The sequence below is a fragment of the Equus przewalskii genome, chromosome 8, assembly GCF_037783145.1.
Source record: "Equus przewalskii isolate Varuska chromosome 8, EquPr2, whole genome shotgun sequence".
Classification (NCBI taxonomy): Eukaryota; Metazoa; Chordata; class Mammalia; order Perissodactyla; family Equidae; genus Equus; species Equus przewalskii.
The window spans coordinates 81968753-81981985 of NC_091838.1; the positions used below are offsets into that span (position 1 = coordinate 81968753).

Below are 13233 nucleotides of genomic sequence, written 5' to 3' on the forward strand. Positions count from 1 at the left end.
CCACCCACAGCCCCTCAGCGACTATGGAGCTGGAGACAAACTGAAGGCTGTGGGGGCGCCTGGGTGAATGGCTCCATGCAGCCTTGAGGCCTGAAGGCCAAGGATGCCCTTGGAGGGCCCTCTCAGTGCCCAGGACGTCGGTGGGCTGTGGCTTGGGCTCCAGTCCAGTGGAGTCTACCTGATCTCCACGAGTGGAGGGGCCGTCATTTGCAGGGCCCCACACAGACTTCACAGTTTGTCTTCCTGTTCCCTAGTCCTGCCAGTGTCTCCTGGGCTGGCCTCAGTCCCCTGGGGGCCCACAGGTGGTGAGCAGGGAGCTGACAGGTGTGATGCTTCTTTGTTGAATCTAGATCTTTCTTTTAAATGGAAAATTGTGCAACCAAGCTCTGTGCAGACGGGGCGAGGCTGACCGATGCGGTGGGCACAGGGGAGGGGAAGGGGAGGGAGGATGGCTGGAGGTCAGTGTGGTTTGGCTGCCACCTCCTGAATGAATGACAGCTGCCTGGTAGCAAATTCGCGGAGGCCAGGCTCCGGGGCCTTCTTGAGATCTTCAAAAGCTCCAGGAGAGGAGGGACACGTCAGAGGTGACCTGGTCCAGCACCCACAGCCCCACCCTGGTGGAGGGAGCCCGGCCCCCACGCTCCCTGGGAGCAGCCCCCTCATCCCAGCCCGGGGTTGGGGGCTGGCAGGATGGGCCCAGACCCCCTCCTCCACCTTCAAGACCTGGGGTGCTCCCTTGCCTCCCCCACTCCAGCCCCCCATGTTTGGGAGCCCACCACAGCCTTATCGAGCCTCAGGCAGCCCGTGGAGTGGGTGTGAGCCCCCTTCTGGCAGGTGCCCGCATCCGCCTCCAGACGCGGGCTGCGGGTGTGGACTGGGGGGCGGGGCCGGGGGCCGCTTACTACAGAGCAGCAGGTTTCTGTCGACGCTGTTCACCATCCTGGACACGGCCCGGGGGTGGCAGCAGATGGTATAACCTGTGCGACAGATGGAGGAGTTCGCTGGCCACTGGAAGGGGGCTCGCTGGTGAGTGGGGGGCTCTTACCCAGTCCTGCCCCCCTGAGGCCCCCCCATCCACCACTTTCCCCTCTTGCCTGTGGACCCTGAGCTCCAGCTGCCGAGGTGTGGCGGGTGCTAGGTGGGCGAGCTAGGGCGGGTGAGAGTCGGGGGCTCTGGTGGGTCAGGCCCGGGGTGCCCCAAGCCCGGCCACACCCTGCTTACCTATGAAGAGCACGGCCCAAGTCTTCATGTGGTGTTGGCGGCTGTGCAGGTAGCTGAGCGCCTGTGCCAAGTGGATGCTGAACTCCTCCTGGCTGCGGGTCATCTGGAGAGCCCAGCTGTCACTGGCTGGGGCCAGGGGGGCTGGCCTTCCACAGACCACAGCCGGGAGCCCCAGCCCGGTGCCCCCTGCCCTCAGGGTCATGTGTCGAGTGGAGGACACGTGGGGAACGCCCAGCCTGGCCCCCGTTCCCCAGCCCTGCCTCCCCTGCTCCCCACTGCAGCCCAGTATCCCCCGCCCCTGGTCCTCAGGTCCCTCACCAGGCGGGTCCAGAGGAAGTGACGGGCACTGAGGCCCCTCTCCCAGGCCAGCGTGCAGAAGGTGGTGTGTTGCAGCCGCCAACGGAGCAGCACGGTACAGCGGTAGAAGGCAAACCTGGCCTGCTGTGGGGACAGCACGGGAGGGTCTGCCGGGGTCTCTGAGCTTGAGGACCACCGGCTTTGGGTGGGGTCTGGGGAAGCCTGCAGTGCTAGTGTGGCCGCCGTCCCTCCTGGGTCCCCGTCTCCCTCCCGCTGCCAGACCTCCTTCTGCCTGACACACTCCTCCTGGACTGACTCTTAACCCACCCTGGGCTCCCCAGCGTGGGCCTTGGGGAAGACCCCCCCACCTCCCGGCTCTGTGTCAGGCCTCAGGCAGGACTGAAGGTGGTTCTCCCATTCGCTTCCTAACTGGCTGCTTATTGTCCATCCCCCCCGATGGCCTGGAGCCCCGGGAAGGCTGAGCTGGGCCTTAAGGGCCTGGGCGCGGGGCACGGGCTGGCACACATTTCAGCAAGTTCAACCAACAGCCTGCGCCCCACCACGTGCTGGGTGCTGGGGACACAGCAGTGAGCAGAACAGACTGGGTCCTGCCTACACAGACGGCACAGTGCATGTGTGTATGTGGGTGTGTGTGTGCACGTGCATATGCCCACGTATGTGCCGGCCTGTGTGTGTACGTGCATGTATATGGGGGGGCGCAGGGAGACCTCGGTCAGGGAGATTGGTGTAGGTGTGCAAACCCATGGCCCCAGGGAGCACCCTTCACCCTCGGGCAGCCCTCTGCTCCCACAGACCCCCCATCGCCTGGTCCACTGGCCCCTGGGGCCCCTAGCCCCGCTGGGGGAAAGGCCCGCCAGGCCCGAGGGGAAGCACTGACCGTGACGACGTCTGGGCAGCGGTCCTGCAGGTGCAGGAGCAGGGGCACCATGCTCTGGTGCACCTGGGTTCGCAGGCTGCTCAGTTCCCTGCCTGCCATGGCTTCCACCAGGTCACCGAACAGCGCCATGGCCGCCGCCCGGATCCCGTCCCGCTCCTGCAAGGCAGGGGCTCAGAGCCAGAGCTAAACGGGCCTGGGGTTCCCAGCCTCCACCCAACTTGAGACTTCCCCCCCCATTGTGGGGAAGGGGCTCCGTGCCCTCAGCAGGACCCTCTCACCCAGGCCCGGGGCCCCTGGGGCAGAGCTGTGCCTCTCCGTGGGGCCATCCTCAGGGACCTACAATCACTCTTCTCACCCTGGTGATCACGTCCTAACACCCCAGCGTCATGAACGCAGCTGGCGAGAGCCTAGCCCTCTACTTCCCAGGGAGGGAAGCCGGCCCTGTAACGTGGGGACCGGCGGGGCTGGGGGCCTTGGGCGGGCGCTCGTTCAACCACGTGGAGCAGGGGCCCGGCACCACCTGGCGACCCCCGCCGGACCCTGAGCCCAGGCCGTCCCCCAGCCTCCATCCCCCGTCCTAGAGGAGGGGCCTGGGGCCCTCCTGGCCTTGGAGGAAGAGGGGGCGGCGTGGGGGCCACGCGCGCACGGGTGCACTCACGTCGTCGAAGAAGGAGCGGGTTTTGACGGCGATGCCGAGGCTCTGCGCGCCCGCGCCGTGGGCACCCAGCCGGTGCAGCACGTCCGACACGGTGCCCATGATGCGCACCACCACCGGCTCGCTGTTCTGGAAGAAGCCGTTGAGAAAGGGCGGCAGCTGTCCGCGGAGCAGGATTCCCTGGGGGCGGCAAGGGCCGGCGGGCTGAGGACACCAGGACCGGCCGCCTCTGCGCCCCTCCCACCCCCAGCCCTGCCGGCTGGACCCAGACAAACGCAGGCTGTCCCCAACGCCCCTCCCTAGATGCCATCCTGGCCTGGGCACCTGCAGTGCTGCGCCTCCCTACCGGGCAGTGTCCCCCACCCCCTGGGGGCCCGCTCTGGCTCTGCCCACAAGGGGAACGCACGCCCAGCTGTGACTTGCCCACCAGGAGCTGTGTGGCTGTGGACAAGGGCTTTCCCTCTCTGAGCCCCCTGGGGTCCTCCAGGGGTAGGGACTAGGAACCCCATGCCACTTGGCCCCCAGGTCCTTTCTTCTCCCGTCCCCGTGCTGGCCAGAAGGCCCCTCGCCAAGTGGCGGAGACCACCCCTCCCTGCCTCTGCTGGATCCTGCCTTCCCCTCTATTCCAGACCTCGCCTGGGTCAGACGGGGCCTGGGGGCTGGGCGGGACCAGGCTGGTCAGGTGTGCGCATCCTGAGGTCACTGGTTTCTCTCATCACAGGGAGCTGGGGTGCTCCAGTGGTGGCGCCAGACCTTCTAGGTTGCAGTGACCATTTTTCAATTTTATGCCACCTGAAAACAGCCTGAATTCATCTTCAGCCCATTCTGTCCGCACCACTTGCGTGCAGCGGACCCGTGTGCATCGTCCAGACTGACTGTTGGAGAGCAGCGTGTGGGCAGCGGACGTTTCCCGCCATCATGCCCCTTATCCACGACTTGTGTGCAAACCAGGCTGATGTGACAACTTTTAAACAAGCTTTGGGCAACCTCACTGGTTTTACAATATTATCATTTTCAGCAAGTGAGTCCCTTAACAGCAACACTTTCTGAGCTCCTTCTGGGTGCAGCCAGGGTTCTGGCTGTGGACGGCAGGGGCAGAGTGGAATTCTGATGGGAAGGACCACACAGTAACTGAGGCACGCCCACCATCATGTGTGTCAGAGGGTGACGAGCGAGATGAGGGAAGATAAAGCAGGGCAGGGGATGCAACGGGCTGGAGTGGAGGTGGGAGGGGGCGGCAATGTTGTTATAAAACTTTAAGTAGGATCAGAGAAGGTGCCACTGGGAAGGTGACAGCCGAGCAAATTCTTACAAAGAGGAACTGGAAGAGCATTCCAGCAGAGGGAGCAGCAGTGCAAAGGCCCTGAGGCAGGAGCACACCTGTGCTGTTTGTGAGCAGAGGAGAGACTGATTCACATCACCACAGGAGCCCCCTGGCCACGGGGTGAGATACACCGAAAAGGAGAAGTGTATCGTCTGTGGGGGAGATGTTGGTAGCTTCAGTGGGGAGCAGTGAAGTGGGAGAAGTGGTTGGATTCTGGGTGTACTGTGGGGTTTGTTGATCGACTGGATGACCCCAAGGTTTGGGGCCAGAGCAACTGGACAGGTGGAGTCCCCATCAGCTGCGATAGCGGCTGCAGGAGGAGCCTGAGTGGGGGAGGAGTCCGTTGTCCGCATGTGGAGTTTGAGACACCGGCCGTGATCCTAGCAGTTAGAGAGTCAAGGCTGGAGCTCAGGTCCCGGGTTGGGAGACAAATATGGGAGCAACTGGCCAATAGACGGTGCTTCAAGACTGGAGGAGACCACCAAGGGAGCGAGTGTAGACCAAGAAGAGGAATGGGGAAGGATTCCTGGGGTGGGCCTCAGTGCCAGGCCAGGGACAGGAAGAAAGACCAGCGAAGGTGAGAAGGCGCCTGCACACCGTGGGAGGAAAACCAAGTGAGTGAGGCGCCCCGGGGCCCAGTGGACGGAGAGGTCACCCAGTCCTGTGCGCTAAGGGGTCCAATAAGATGAGCACCGAGTGACCCCTGGGGGAGGCCATGGGTGGCCTGGACAGGGGGATGCTGACCAGAGGGCTGCCTGCCGTGCCCAGCGGCTACCTCTGCGCTGTTTTCAGCTGAATGTTTCCTTGATACGCGAGCATCTTCATAAAGGGCAGTTTCCAACAAGGACGGAAGTGGCTGGGATGCCATCCATGAGGACAGCACCCAGCTTTTCCCTGTGATTTCCACGTGGCAGTGCGGAACAAAGACTGCGGGCTGGTCCTCTAGACCCTTCTCTGGAGGTGAATGGGGACCACAGGAGGTACCTCCTCCTGCAACACTGGGCAGAGCTGGCGAGCGGCCCCATGGACAGTCACCCCCACCCCGTTCCTTGGTCAGAGGACCCCCTTGCGGCTTCTCCTTGAAGCTAGGTGCGACTGCTTGGCCGATCGGACAGGAGCGGGAGGGAGTGAACACCTGGTGGGTTGTGCCCTCCAAGGGCGGGCCTGCCTGCTGGCTGGCATGGGCCTGGTGGTGGCCACGCGGATCCCGCAGATGAGGGCGGCAACCAGGTTTGGGGGGCAACAGAGGAGGAGGGGCCTGGACCCCTGGAGGCGGAGCAGACGGCCGCACTGCGGAGAGAAACACTTCTGTCTTGCTTATGCTGCGGGGAACCTGGGTCTTTTGCACGCAGCTACTGGCCTCCTGACGCACACGTCATTACCCAGTTAGTGCAATTTATGTTTGATGGCAGACAGGTGCCTGAAAAGCTGCGAAGCAGGGAGCGGACACAGTCCTGTGGGGCCATTTGTTCTCATGGGTCCCAGCAGAGGGCACCTCTCTGGCGTGTGTGGGCAGTGACTGTGACCCTCCCACCGTCCTGTGGCCTGCTCCATCCCCGCCGAGTCCAGCCTGTCCTGTCCCCACACCAGCAGGCGTTTCTGGCTGGGGGTGCTCTGGGTGTGCCCATTTCCCCTAGCCCCGCTGTGGCTGCCAGCCCACACCCTACTCGGGAACCATCCTCCCTTCCCCAGCCTGGGCCGTCCTGGTTTGGCAGCCCGCCTGGTCTGTCTGCTCCATCCTTCATAGGGCCTCAGTATGGGGTATATAGGAGTCACATGGAAACTTCCTACTGATGGCCTGTCCGGGGGAGCAGCTGGAGAAAGACGTACAGAAGAATGACCACTGACTGACTGAATGAATAAATGAATGAGAGAGCAGACATGAATAACTGGTTGAGTGAATGAATAAATATAAAAGAATGAATGAAAGAAATAACAAAAGAATAAGTCATAAATGAAAGACTCAAGGAACAAATGGATGGGTGAACGAGTGGGTGAATGGACAGATGGATGAGTGGATGGATGGATGGGTGGATGGATGGATGGGTGGATGGATGGGTTGATGGATGGATGGATGGATGTGTGGATGGATGGATGGATAGATAGATGAGTGGGTGGATGGCTGGCTGGCTGAGTGGGTGGATGGATAGGTGGATGGATGGATGGATGGATGGATGGATGGGTGGATGGATGGGTGGATGGGTGGGTGGATGGATGGGTGGATGGGTGGATGGATGGATGGGTGGGTGGATGGATGGATGGGTGGATGGATGGATGGGTGGGTGAGTGGATGGATGGGTGGGTAGGTGGATGGATGGAGTGTGGATGGATGGATGGATGCGTGGGTGGATGGATGGATGGGTGGATGGATGGGTTGATGGATGGATGGATGGATGTGTGGATGGATGGATGGATAGATAGATGAGTGGGTGGATGGCTGGCTGGCTGAGTGGGTGGATGGATAGGTGGATGGATGGATGGATGGATGGATGGATGGGTGGATGGATGGGTGGATGGATGGGTGGATGGGTGGATGGATGGATGGGTGGGTGGATGGATGGATGGGTGGATGGATGGATGGGTGGGTGAGTGGATGGATGGGTGGGTAGGTGGATGGATGGAGTGTGGATGGATGGATGGATGCGTGGGTGGATGGATGGATGGATGGGTGGGTGAGTGGATGGATGGATGGGTGGGTGAGTGGATGGATGGGTGGGTAGGTGGATGGATGGAGTGTGGATGGATGGATGGGTGGATGGATGGGTGGGTGGGTGGATGGATGGATGGGTGGATGGATGGAAGGACAGATCAATGAGGAAGTGCTATCTAGTCTCCATTACTAAGTACCTACTATGTCTCAAGCTCAGTGCAAAGGGCTTTGCCAGCCGTGACCCTAATGGAGGTCACCTCTTCACCACGTGGAGACCTACAAGGCGAACACAATGGGAGTGAAGTGGGCTGACAGGCAAAAGGCTTCGGAGTCTCTCTGGAACCTGGCCCTTCTGTGGCCTGCCTATGATCAGACACTTTCTCCGACAAGCCCTGAAAATCCTTGTGTTCATAACAGCCCCTCCCACCGCAGTGGAGACAGGGTCTGGGCATCTCGCCCTCTCCTTGGGGGGTTACTACAGCCCCTGGGGTGGGTGGGGGTGAAGGTGAGCTCCTCCTGGTCAGGTGAGAAAAGATCTTTCTCTAACTTGGCATTTTTTTTGTGTGGCATCAGCCACTGGCAGGACCCACACGAGGCGCCAGGGATAAAAGGCTGCTGCTTGTGACAGTAGATGGCCGGAGGGGACCACGTGTTCGGTCCTGGCCTCAGCCCGGTATTGAGGGTCTGCTGACAGATGAGGCAGGTCCTGCCTCCACTCGCCTCTTACAGGTGTGGACGCTGGGGCCTGGAGAGCCGAAGACACTAGCCGGCTAGCAAGTGCTGGGGAGGGTTTGGTGGCCTGGCATCCTAGGCAGCACCTGGCATTTCACCCTTGCCTGGCACCCAGGGACCCACAGCGGGGGTGCGGTCAGGAATTCCAGGGCCTGCACAGGGGGGCTGTGGACGGGGAAGGCCAGGGACCTGGGCAGCGTCGCAGGCCTCGGTCCCGCTCTTCAGCAATGCGTCCACTGTGCATGGCGGTATGGGGGTTGTTCCAGGGATGGGGCGGAGCTGGGAGGGAACAGAGAAGATGAGGCTACAGTGGAAGGTGGACCCATCCATAGATTCTCAGAGGGCGTGCTCCTCTGCGGGCAGCCTGGGGGCCACACGGGGGCTCCTCCCAGGTGCCTGGGGGTCTGCAGCAGCGTTCCTCGCCCTCTTGGGCCTGGAGGAGACGATGTTCCGGGAATAGACACTTCATCCTGCCCGCCCCCGGCCCCGGTGGCGCTCATACAACCTGCCAAGAGGCCCTCACCTGCCCCATTCTTCAGACGAGGAAACAGAGGCCCTGAGAAGTGAAGCCGTGTCCCCCCAGCTCCACTGATGGAAGGGATGGAGCCCAGACTCCAATCCAGTGGCCTTGTCTACACCCCACGTCCCTGGTGCTCGGGTGGGGTGGGGAGGGCCCTCACCTTCGCCGGGTGGAAGAGGATGTTCCCCATGCCCTCCAGGCTCAGCACACGGATCTCGGGGCTGGAGTCCCTGAGGCTTCGGGCCAGCACGACCAGGGCGGTCTGTTCGGGGAGCACCTCCAGCAGGGCGGGGCTGTAGAGGAACTGGGGCGGCCCCCAAGGGCAGGCAGGTCAGGCCTGGCCCGCCTCACCCTGCCTCTGTGTCTGGGAGTGCGGCTCTAGGACCAGGGTCTGGTGGGATATTTGGGGAGGGGGGTCGACCAGCCCCCTCCGAGTATCTTGGTGAACAAGGATTTGAAACTCACTTCCAAGCTAGTTCTATCCTTCAGCATATAGCTGGGGAAACTGAGGCCCAGAGGGGGCAGGGGCCTTGCCCCAGGTAACACAGCAAGGCTGGGGCCAACGTACATCAACAGCCTGGCTCAGGGGGCACCTTTGGAGGGAGCCCCGACTATCCTGCTGGTGGGGTGGGGTGGGCAGCGGCCCCAGGCTTTGATTTAAATCTCTCTATGTGTCCGTTATGGAAATGAGGCACGGCCCCCACGCCCTGCCCTGCCACTGCCCCGAGCTCCCAGCTGCAACGCCTGCCACCCCCCAGCATCTGCCTGGTTCTAAGCACCGCCCGCTCAGCTTCACAGCCCAGGGGAGGGAGGGTGGAGAGATGGGTCCCCTCAGGGCGCAGGCTGAGCAGGGCCTGAAAGGTGGGGACCCGGCCAGGAGCCCCAGACTGTGGCCCCTGTGGAGCTGGAGGCGGATGGAGTGGGTGTGACGGGTCTGCCTGGGCGTGCCTGCCGCTCCAGGGCGAGGTGCTGGGCGGGTCCTGCCTGACGGGGCGCTTTGGCAGCTGGAGGAGGGGTTCAGGATGTGTCTGAGGGCTCCCGGCCCGCCCAGGCCCCTACCTCAACGAGGATGAGCATGGACACCTTCCTCTCGCGCTCCTCCTTGCTCAGCAGGTTGGGCAGCAGCTGGCTGGCCACTGCCTTGATCTGCACGCAGCGGTTCTGCACCATGGCCCTGGGGCGCGGGGCGCAGGGCGGTGTCGGGGTCTGGGCGCGTGAACACTGTGTGCAGCCCCTGCTGCCACCCCACCCAGCCAGGGCCGGCGGCCAGTGGGGTCGCGGAGCGTGGGTGGGCACCCATCTCTGAGCATGTTCCCCCTCCCTCTGCACCCGCTGGCCCCTGCTGGGTGCCGGCTGGAAGTGGGCGTTGGGGAGACACAGAGGCAGGCATGGCCTTTGTGCCCCAGGAACCTCAGGCCCAGGTGGAGGCGGGAGGCATCCACAGGCTCCCGGTGTGTGCACGTGGGACCTGGGGCAGGGGGTGCGTGCCTTCCACGCCGGAGGGCCAGGTGTGCACAGGCGCCAGTCTGTGCTCATAGGCAGGCCCCGGAGGTCACTGTCCTCCATACACCCAGCCTCCTGAATGGGTGATGGCCTGGGGCAGGGCCCCTCCTCTGCCCCGGCCGCACTCCTACCTGGCGAGGAGGCCCACGCCCTGCGGGTAGGTGTGGATGGCAGTGAAGTGGTCCCAGGCGCCCTGCAGCTCCAGGTGAGCGAAGTCCTGCCAGTGCCCCGTGGTGGACAGCAGGCTCTTGAGCGCCTCCAGCGACGCGCTGTGGTGGATCAGAGGGGCGTCACTGGCCCGCCCCGTCCCTGGGGAGGGTGCCCAGCCACCCGGCATGCACAGAAAGGTGCATTTGGGCTCCTGTCTTGGCTCGGAGCCCGACGCCTCCCTGGGGCCAGCTCATCCCCACCCTCACTTAAGAGAAATGGTGAGGCGTAGGACGGGCTGGGGGCTGTGCTGGGCTCAGGGCAGGGGCTGCGCAAGTGCAACCAGACCCCCAGCCGGCGCTCCAGGGTGGCTGGCTCGGGCAAGAGACTGGAGGGCCCTTCCAGGAGCCGGGACTGTTCTGGGAGAAGCTGGAGAGAAGCTGGCACACAGGCGCTGTGAGGCGTCTTTGGAATATGTTAGAGGAGACGCAATTGCGTCTGCAGCCGGCTTTCCAAAGCTGAGGCCCAGGGACACAGCTGGAGAGAGAGCTCTGCAGACATCTGGGGATCGGTGGTCCCCCGAGACAGTGGGGAGAGGGTCTCAGGTGAGCCTTGAGAGACGGTGCCGTTTAAATGTGGGGCCGAGAATACTGAGGGGGCACGGCAGGGAGGGAGGAGGACAGCCAAGGGGTGGGGCATCATGGAAGCCCAGAGAAGGTCCCTTTGCAGCTCCTGACACTCCTCTGCCCTCAGAGGACCTGGAGAAACGAGGTTCCACCGCGGCACGCCATGTGCAACGGAGAAAGCATGCCAGGCATGAACCGTGGTGTGACCACGCGCTGGTCAGCCACCGGCCTCCACTGCGCTGTCTCGGGTGACCCGCTACTGCCACCTCCTGACAGAAGAGGAAGCCGCCCGGAGAGGTGACGCTCCCTGTCCTGGTCCCTAGGTGGGGCCCGGGCAGCAGAAGTGGAGCCCACCCAGCCCCCAGCTCCAAACCTGCAGGCCTCGTCATGGCCCCAGGCCAGCGATGCCCCGGGCACTGCAGGCCAGACACAGGTGGCGGGCCTGGAATGCAGACCCGCAGAAAGCAGGCAGCCCCGCTCTGCGGCCTGGCTCCCCATCCTGGCACCCCCTCCGCTCCCCGGCGCTGGGTCACACCACCCTGGCAGGGCAAGCAAGCCCCCGGAAGAGGCCGTCAGCTTGGACTGGGCACAATTCTGAGCCAATCTGCAAAGCCGAGTGTCCAAGGCTGAAATGCCACTCCGGGAAAGTCCCCCGGGGTGCCAAAACAAATGCCAGCTGGCCTGTCATCTCGCTGCAAGCCGTGCCGCTGAACAGAGGTGGCGTCTTCCAGGCCAGTGGTCCCAGCCACAGAGTGACGAGGGTTTCAGGAGAAGAAAACCTCGGGCAGAGTGGCGTCTGTCCCTCCGTGACGACTCTCGGAAGCCCCTGGTCCTGGAGCGCCTTGGGCCTCGTCTTTCCTGACCGCCTTGTCCCTGTAGCCTCACACGGGGTGGTGCCCGGGGCAGCGCGGACATGAGGATGAGCCCGGTCGGGGAGGATGCGGTGTGTGGAGAGTCTGCTGCGCTGCACGAACCAGGGCTGCCTGTGCATCGTCTCATGTAACCTGCCCAACCCCCTGGGCACAGACCGCTGTTGTCCACAGGATAGTGACGAGGATGTGAGGCGCAGCCCTCTTCTCTTCCACTTGGAGTTGCAAGGCCTCCCTGGAGACCCTCCCTACAGATGTGAGCTGCAGAAGCGGGCTCTGCGTCTCCCTCATCTCTGTGCATCACCCAGTCTGCCCGTCTCTCCGCGGTGCCAGTGGGATCCTCCCATGCCCTCTGCAAGGAGCCCTCCATGGCTCCCCACTGCTCTGGGTGTGGAGGCTGACCTCGAGGCTTCTTTCCTATCTCTTCCCATCTTGGGTCCCCCCACCCCGAAGGCTCTCTGCCCTCCCTGCCCCCACCTGGTGACCTTGAACCCATCATTCAGGTTTATATCCCGATGCCTGGTCCTCAAGGAACCACGTGACAGGTGGTGCCCCGCCTCCATCATCCTCTGCAGAGGCCGTGACTCTCCTTCAGGGCACTCTCCGTGGTGTGTCACTGTCCCCAGGCCGTTACTTGACTCCTGTCTGCATTTCCATGGGACAACCTCTGATGAGGCGCATGGTCTGGGACATAGCAAGCGCCCGTCGATATTTATTAAGTGACAAGAGTGGGGCCTGTAGCGGCACTTTGCAAATATCGACTGAACGATCCACAGCCCGTTAGTGCTCTCTCTCCTTTCCACCCGGAGCCGCGGGGAGCACGCAGGGGCAGGGAGGCTGAGGCCCGGGGCCGGGGTGGCCAGGAAAGGAGGCAGGCCCCGGCCGGGCAGTGGGGGCGCTCAGGGTGGGAAGAGGACAGCTGGACAGAGCGTCATGCCCTCCGTTGGCCCCGCCCTGCCCAGGGCTCCCTGCTCAACTCCCTGGGGGGTCACACCCCCTGCAGATCCTAGGGGTCAGGAGGCCCCTGGGCCCCTGAGACCACGATGCCCCCGCTGCGCAGAGTGACGAGAAGATGCTTGCGTTTGGGTCATGATGGCAAACCCTTCACCTTGGATGGGCAACTGAGGCCCAGAGCGTCAGCCAGTTGTCCAGGGTCACCCATCAAGCTGGGTCTAGAACAAAGGCTGCCGTCTTTTGCCATGTCTGACCCCCACAACCCCCGATGAGGGAGTGATCCCACTGCACTGATGAAGAAACCAAGAGTGAGATGGAGAGACCAGCTCAGAGTGCTCACTGGTGAGGTTAGGACGAGCTCTTAGATCTCAGGTGCAGGCTCCAAATAGCATTTCATTATTAATTGCTTATTTGTTCCTTGTCAAGTGCCAAAAACCAGGATCATGAACAGTGTTTTAAATAAAAAAGATTTAAGTTTAAAAGAGAACTAATCAGAAGGAGATGAGAAACAAAAAAGAAGCACCAAGCACCACAGTGAGTGGGTACTGAGCATTAACTTTAGATATGAGCTTCCTGGCAGCCAGGGCAAAAAGGGAAATATGTTGGCTTGTACTTATAAGTGGTCCAAGGAATTGTCATTGAAATAAAGAGAAATCAGATGGCCCATGAGAACTAAAGAGAGTCAATCCAAAATGGATGAAATGAGAGAAATGAGAAGTCCTTCATGGGGCAGGATGGACATTGGCTGGAGGAAGACCCAGCTCTGAGAACTGACCAAAGTAGCTTGTGTCTGCAAAGAAAGGAGCTTTGCTCCCCAGAGATGCAAAGGAACGGGAG

General features: G+C 62.3%; 1 protein-coding gene across 7 annotated transcripts in view; it reads right to left on the reverse strand.

The window, feature by feature from the left end:
• Positions 1–318: 318 nt before the first annotated feature.
• LOC103542478 (maestro heat-like repeat family member 5) overlaps positions 319–13233 on the reverse strand; it is a 65023-nt gene continuing 52108 nt past the window's right edge. For 3 of the 7 annotated variants that reach the window (XM_070631105.1, XM_070631108.1, XM_070631104.1), the window contains 9 exons: positions 9932–10069; positions 9357–9471; positions 8458–8601; positions 3075–3251; positions 2417–2572; positions 1540–1659; positions 1222–1324; positions 903–977; positions 328–557 (listed from right to left, as the gene is read on the reverse strand). In XM_070631105.1, the coding sequence (XP_070487206.1) occupies positions 460–557; positions 903–977; positions 1222–1324; positions 1540–1659; positions 2417–2572; positions 3075–3251; positions 8458–8601; positions 9357–9471; positions 9932–10069 (1126 nt within the window). In that variant the 3' untranslated portion in view covers positions 328–459. Of the gene's footprint in view, positions 558–902; positions 978–1221; positions 1325–1539; positions 1663–2416; positions 2573–3074; positions 3252–8457; positions 8602–9356; positions 9472–9931; positions 10070–13233 lie in introns of all 7 variants that reach the window. The other 4 variants (XM_070631103.1, XM_070631102.1, XM_070631106.1 and 1 more) reach the window with 3 other exon arrangements.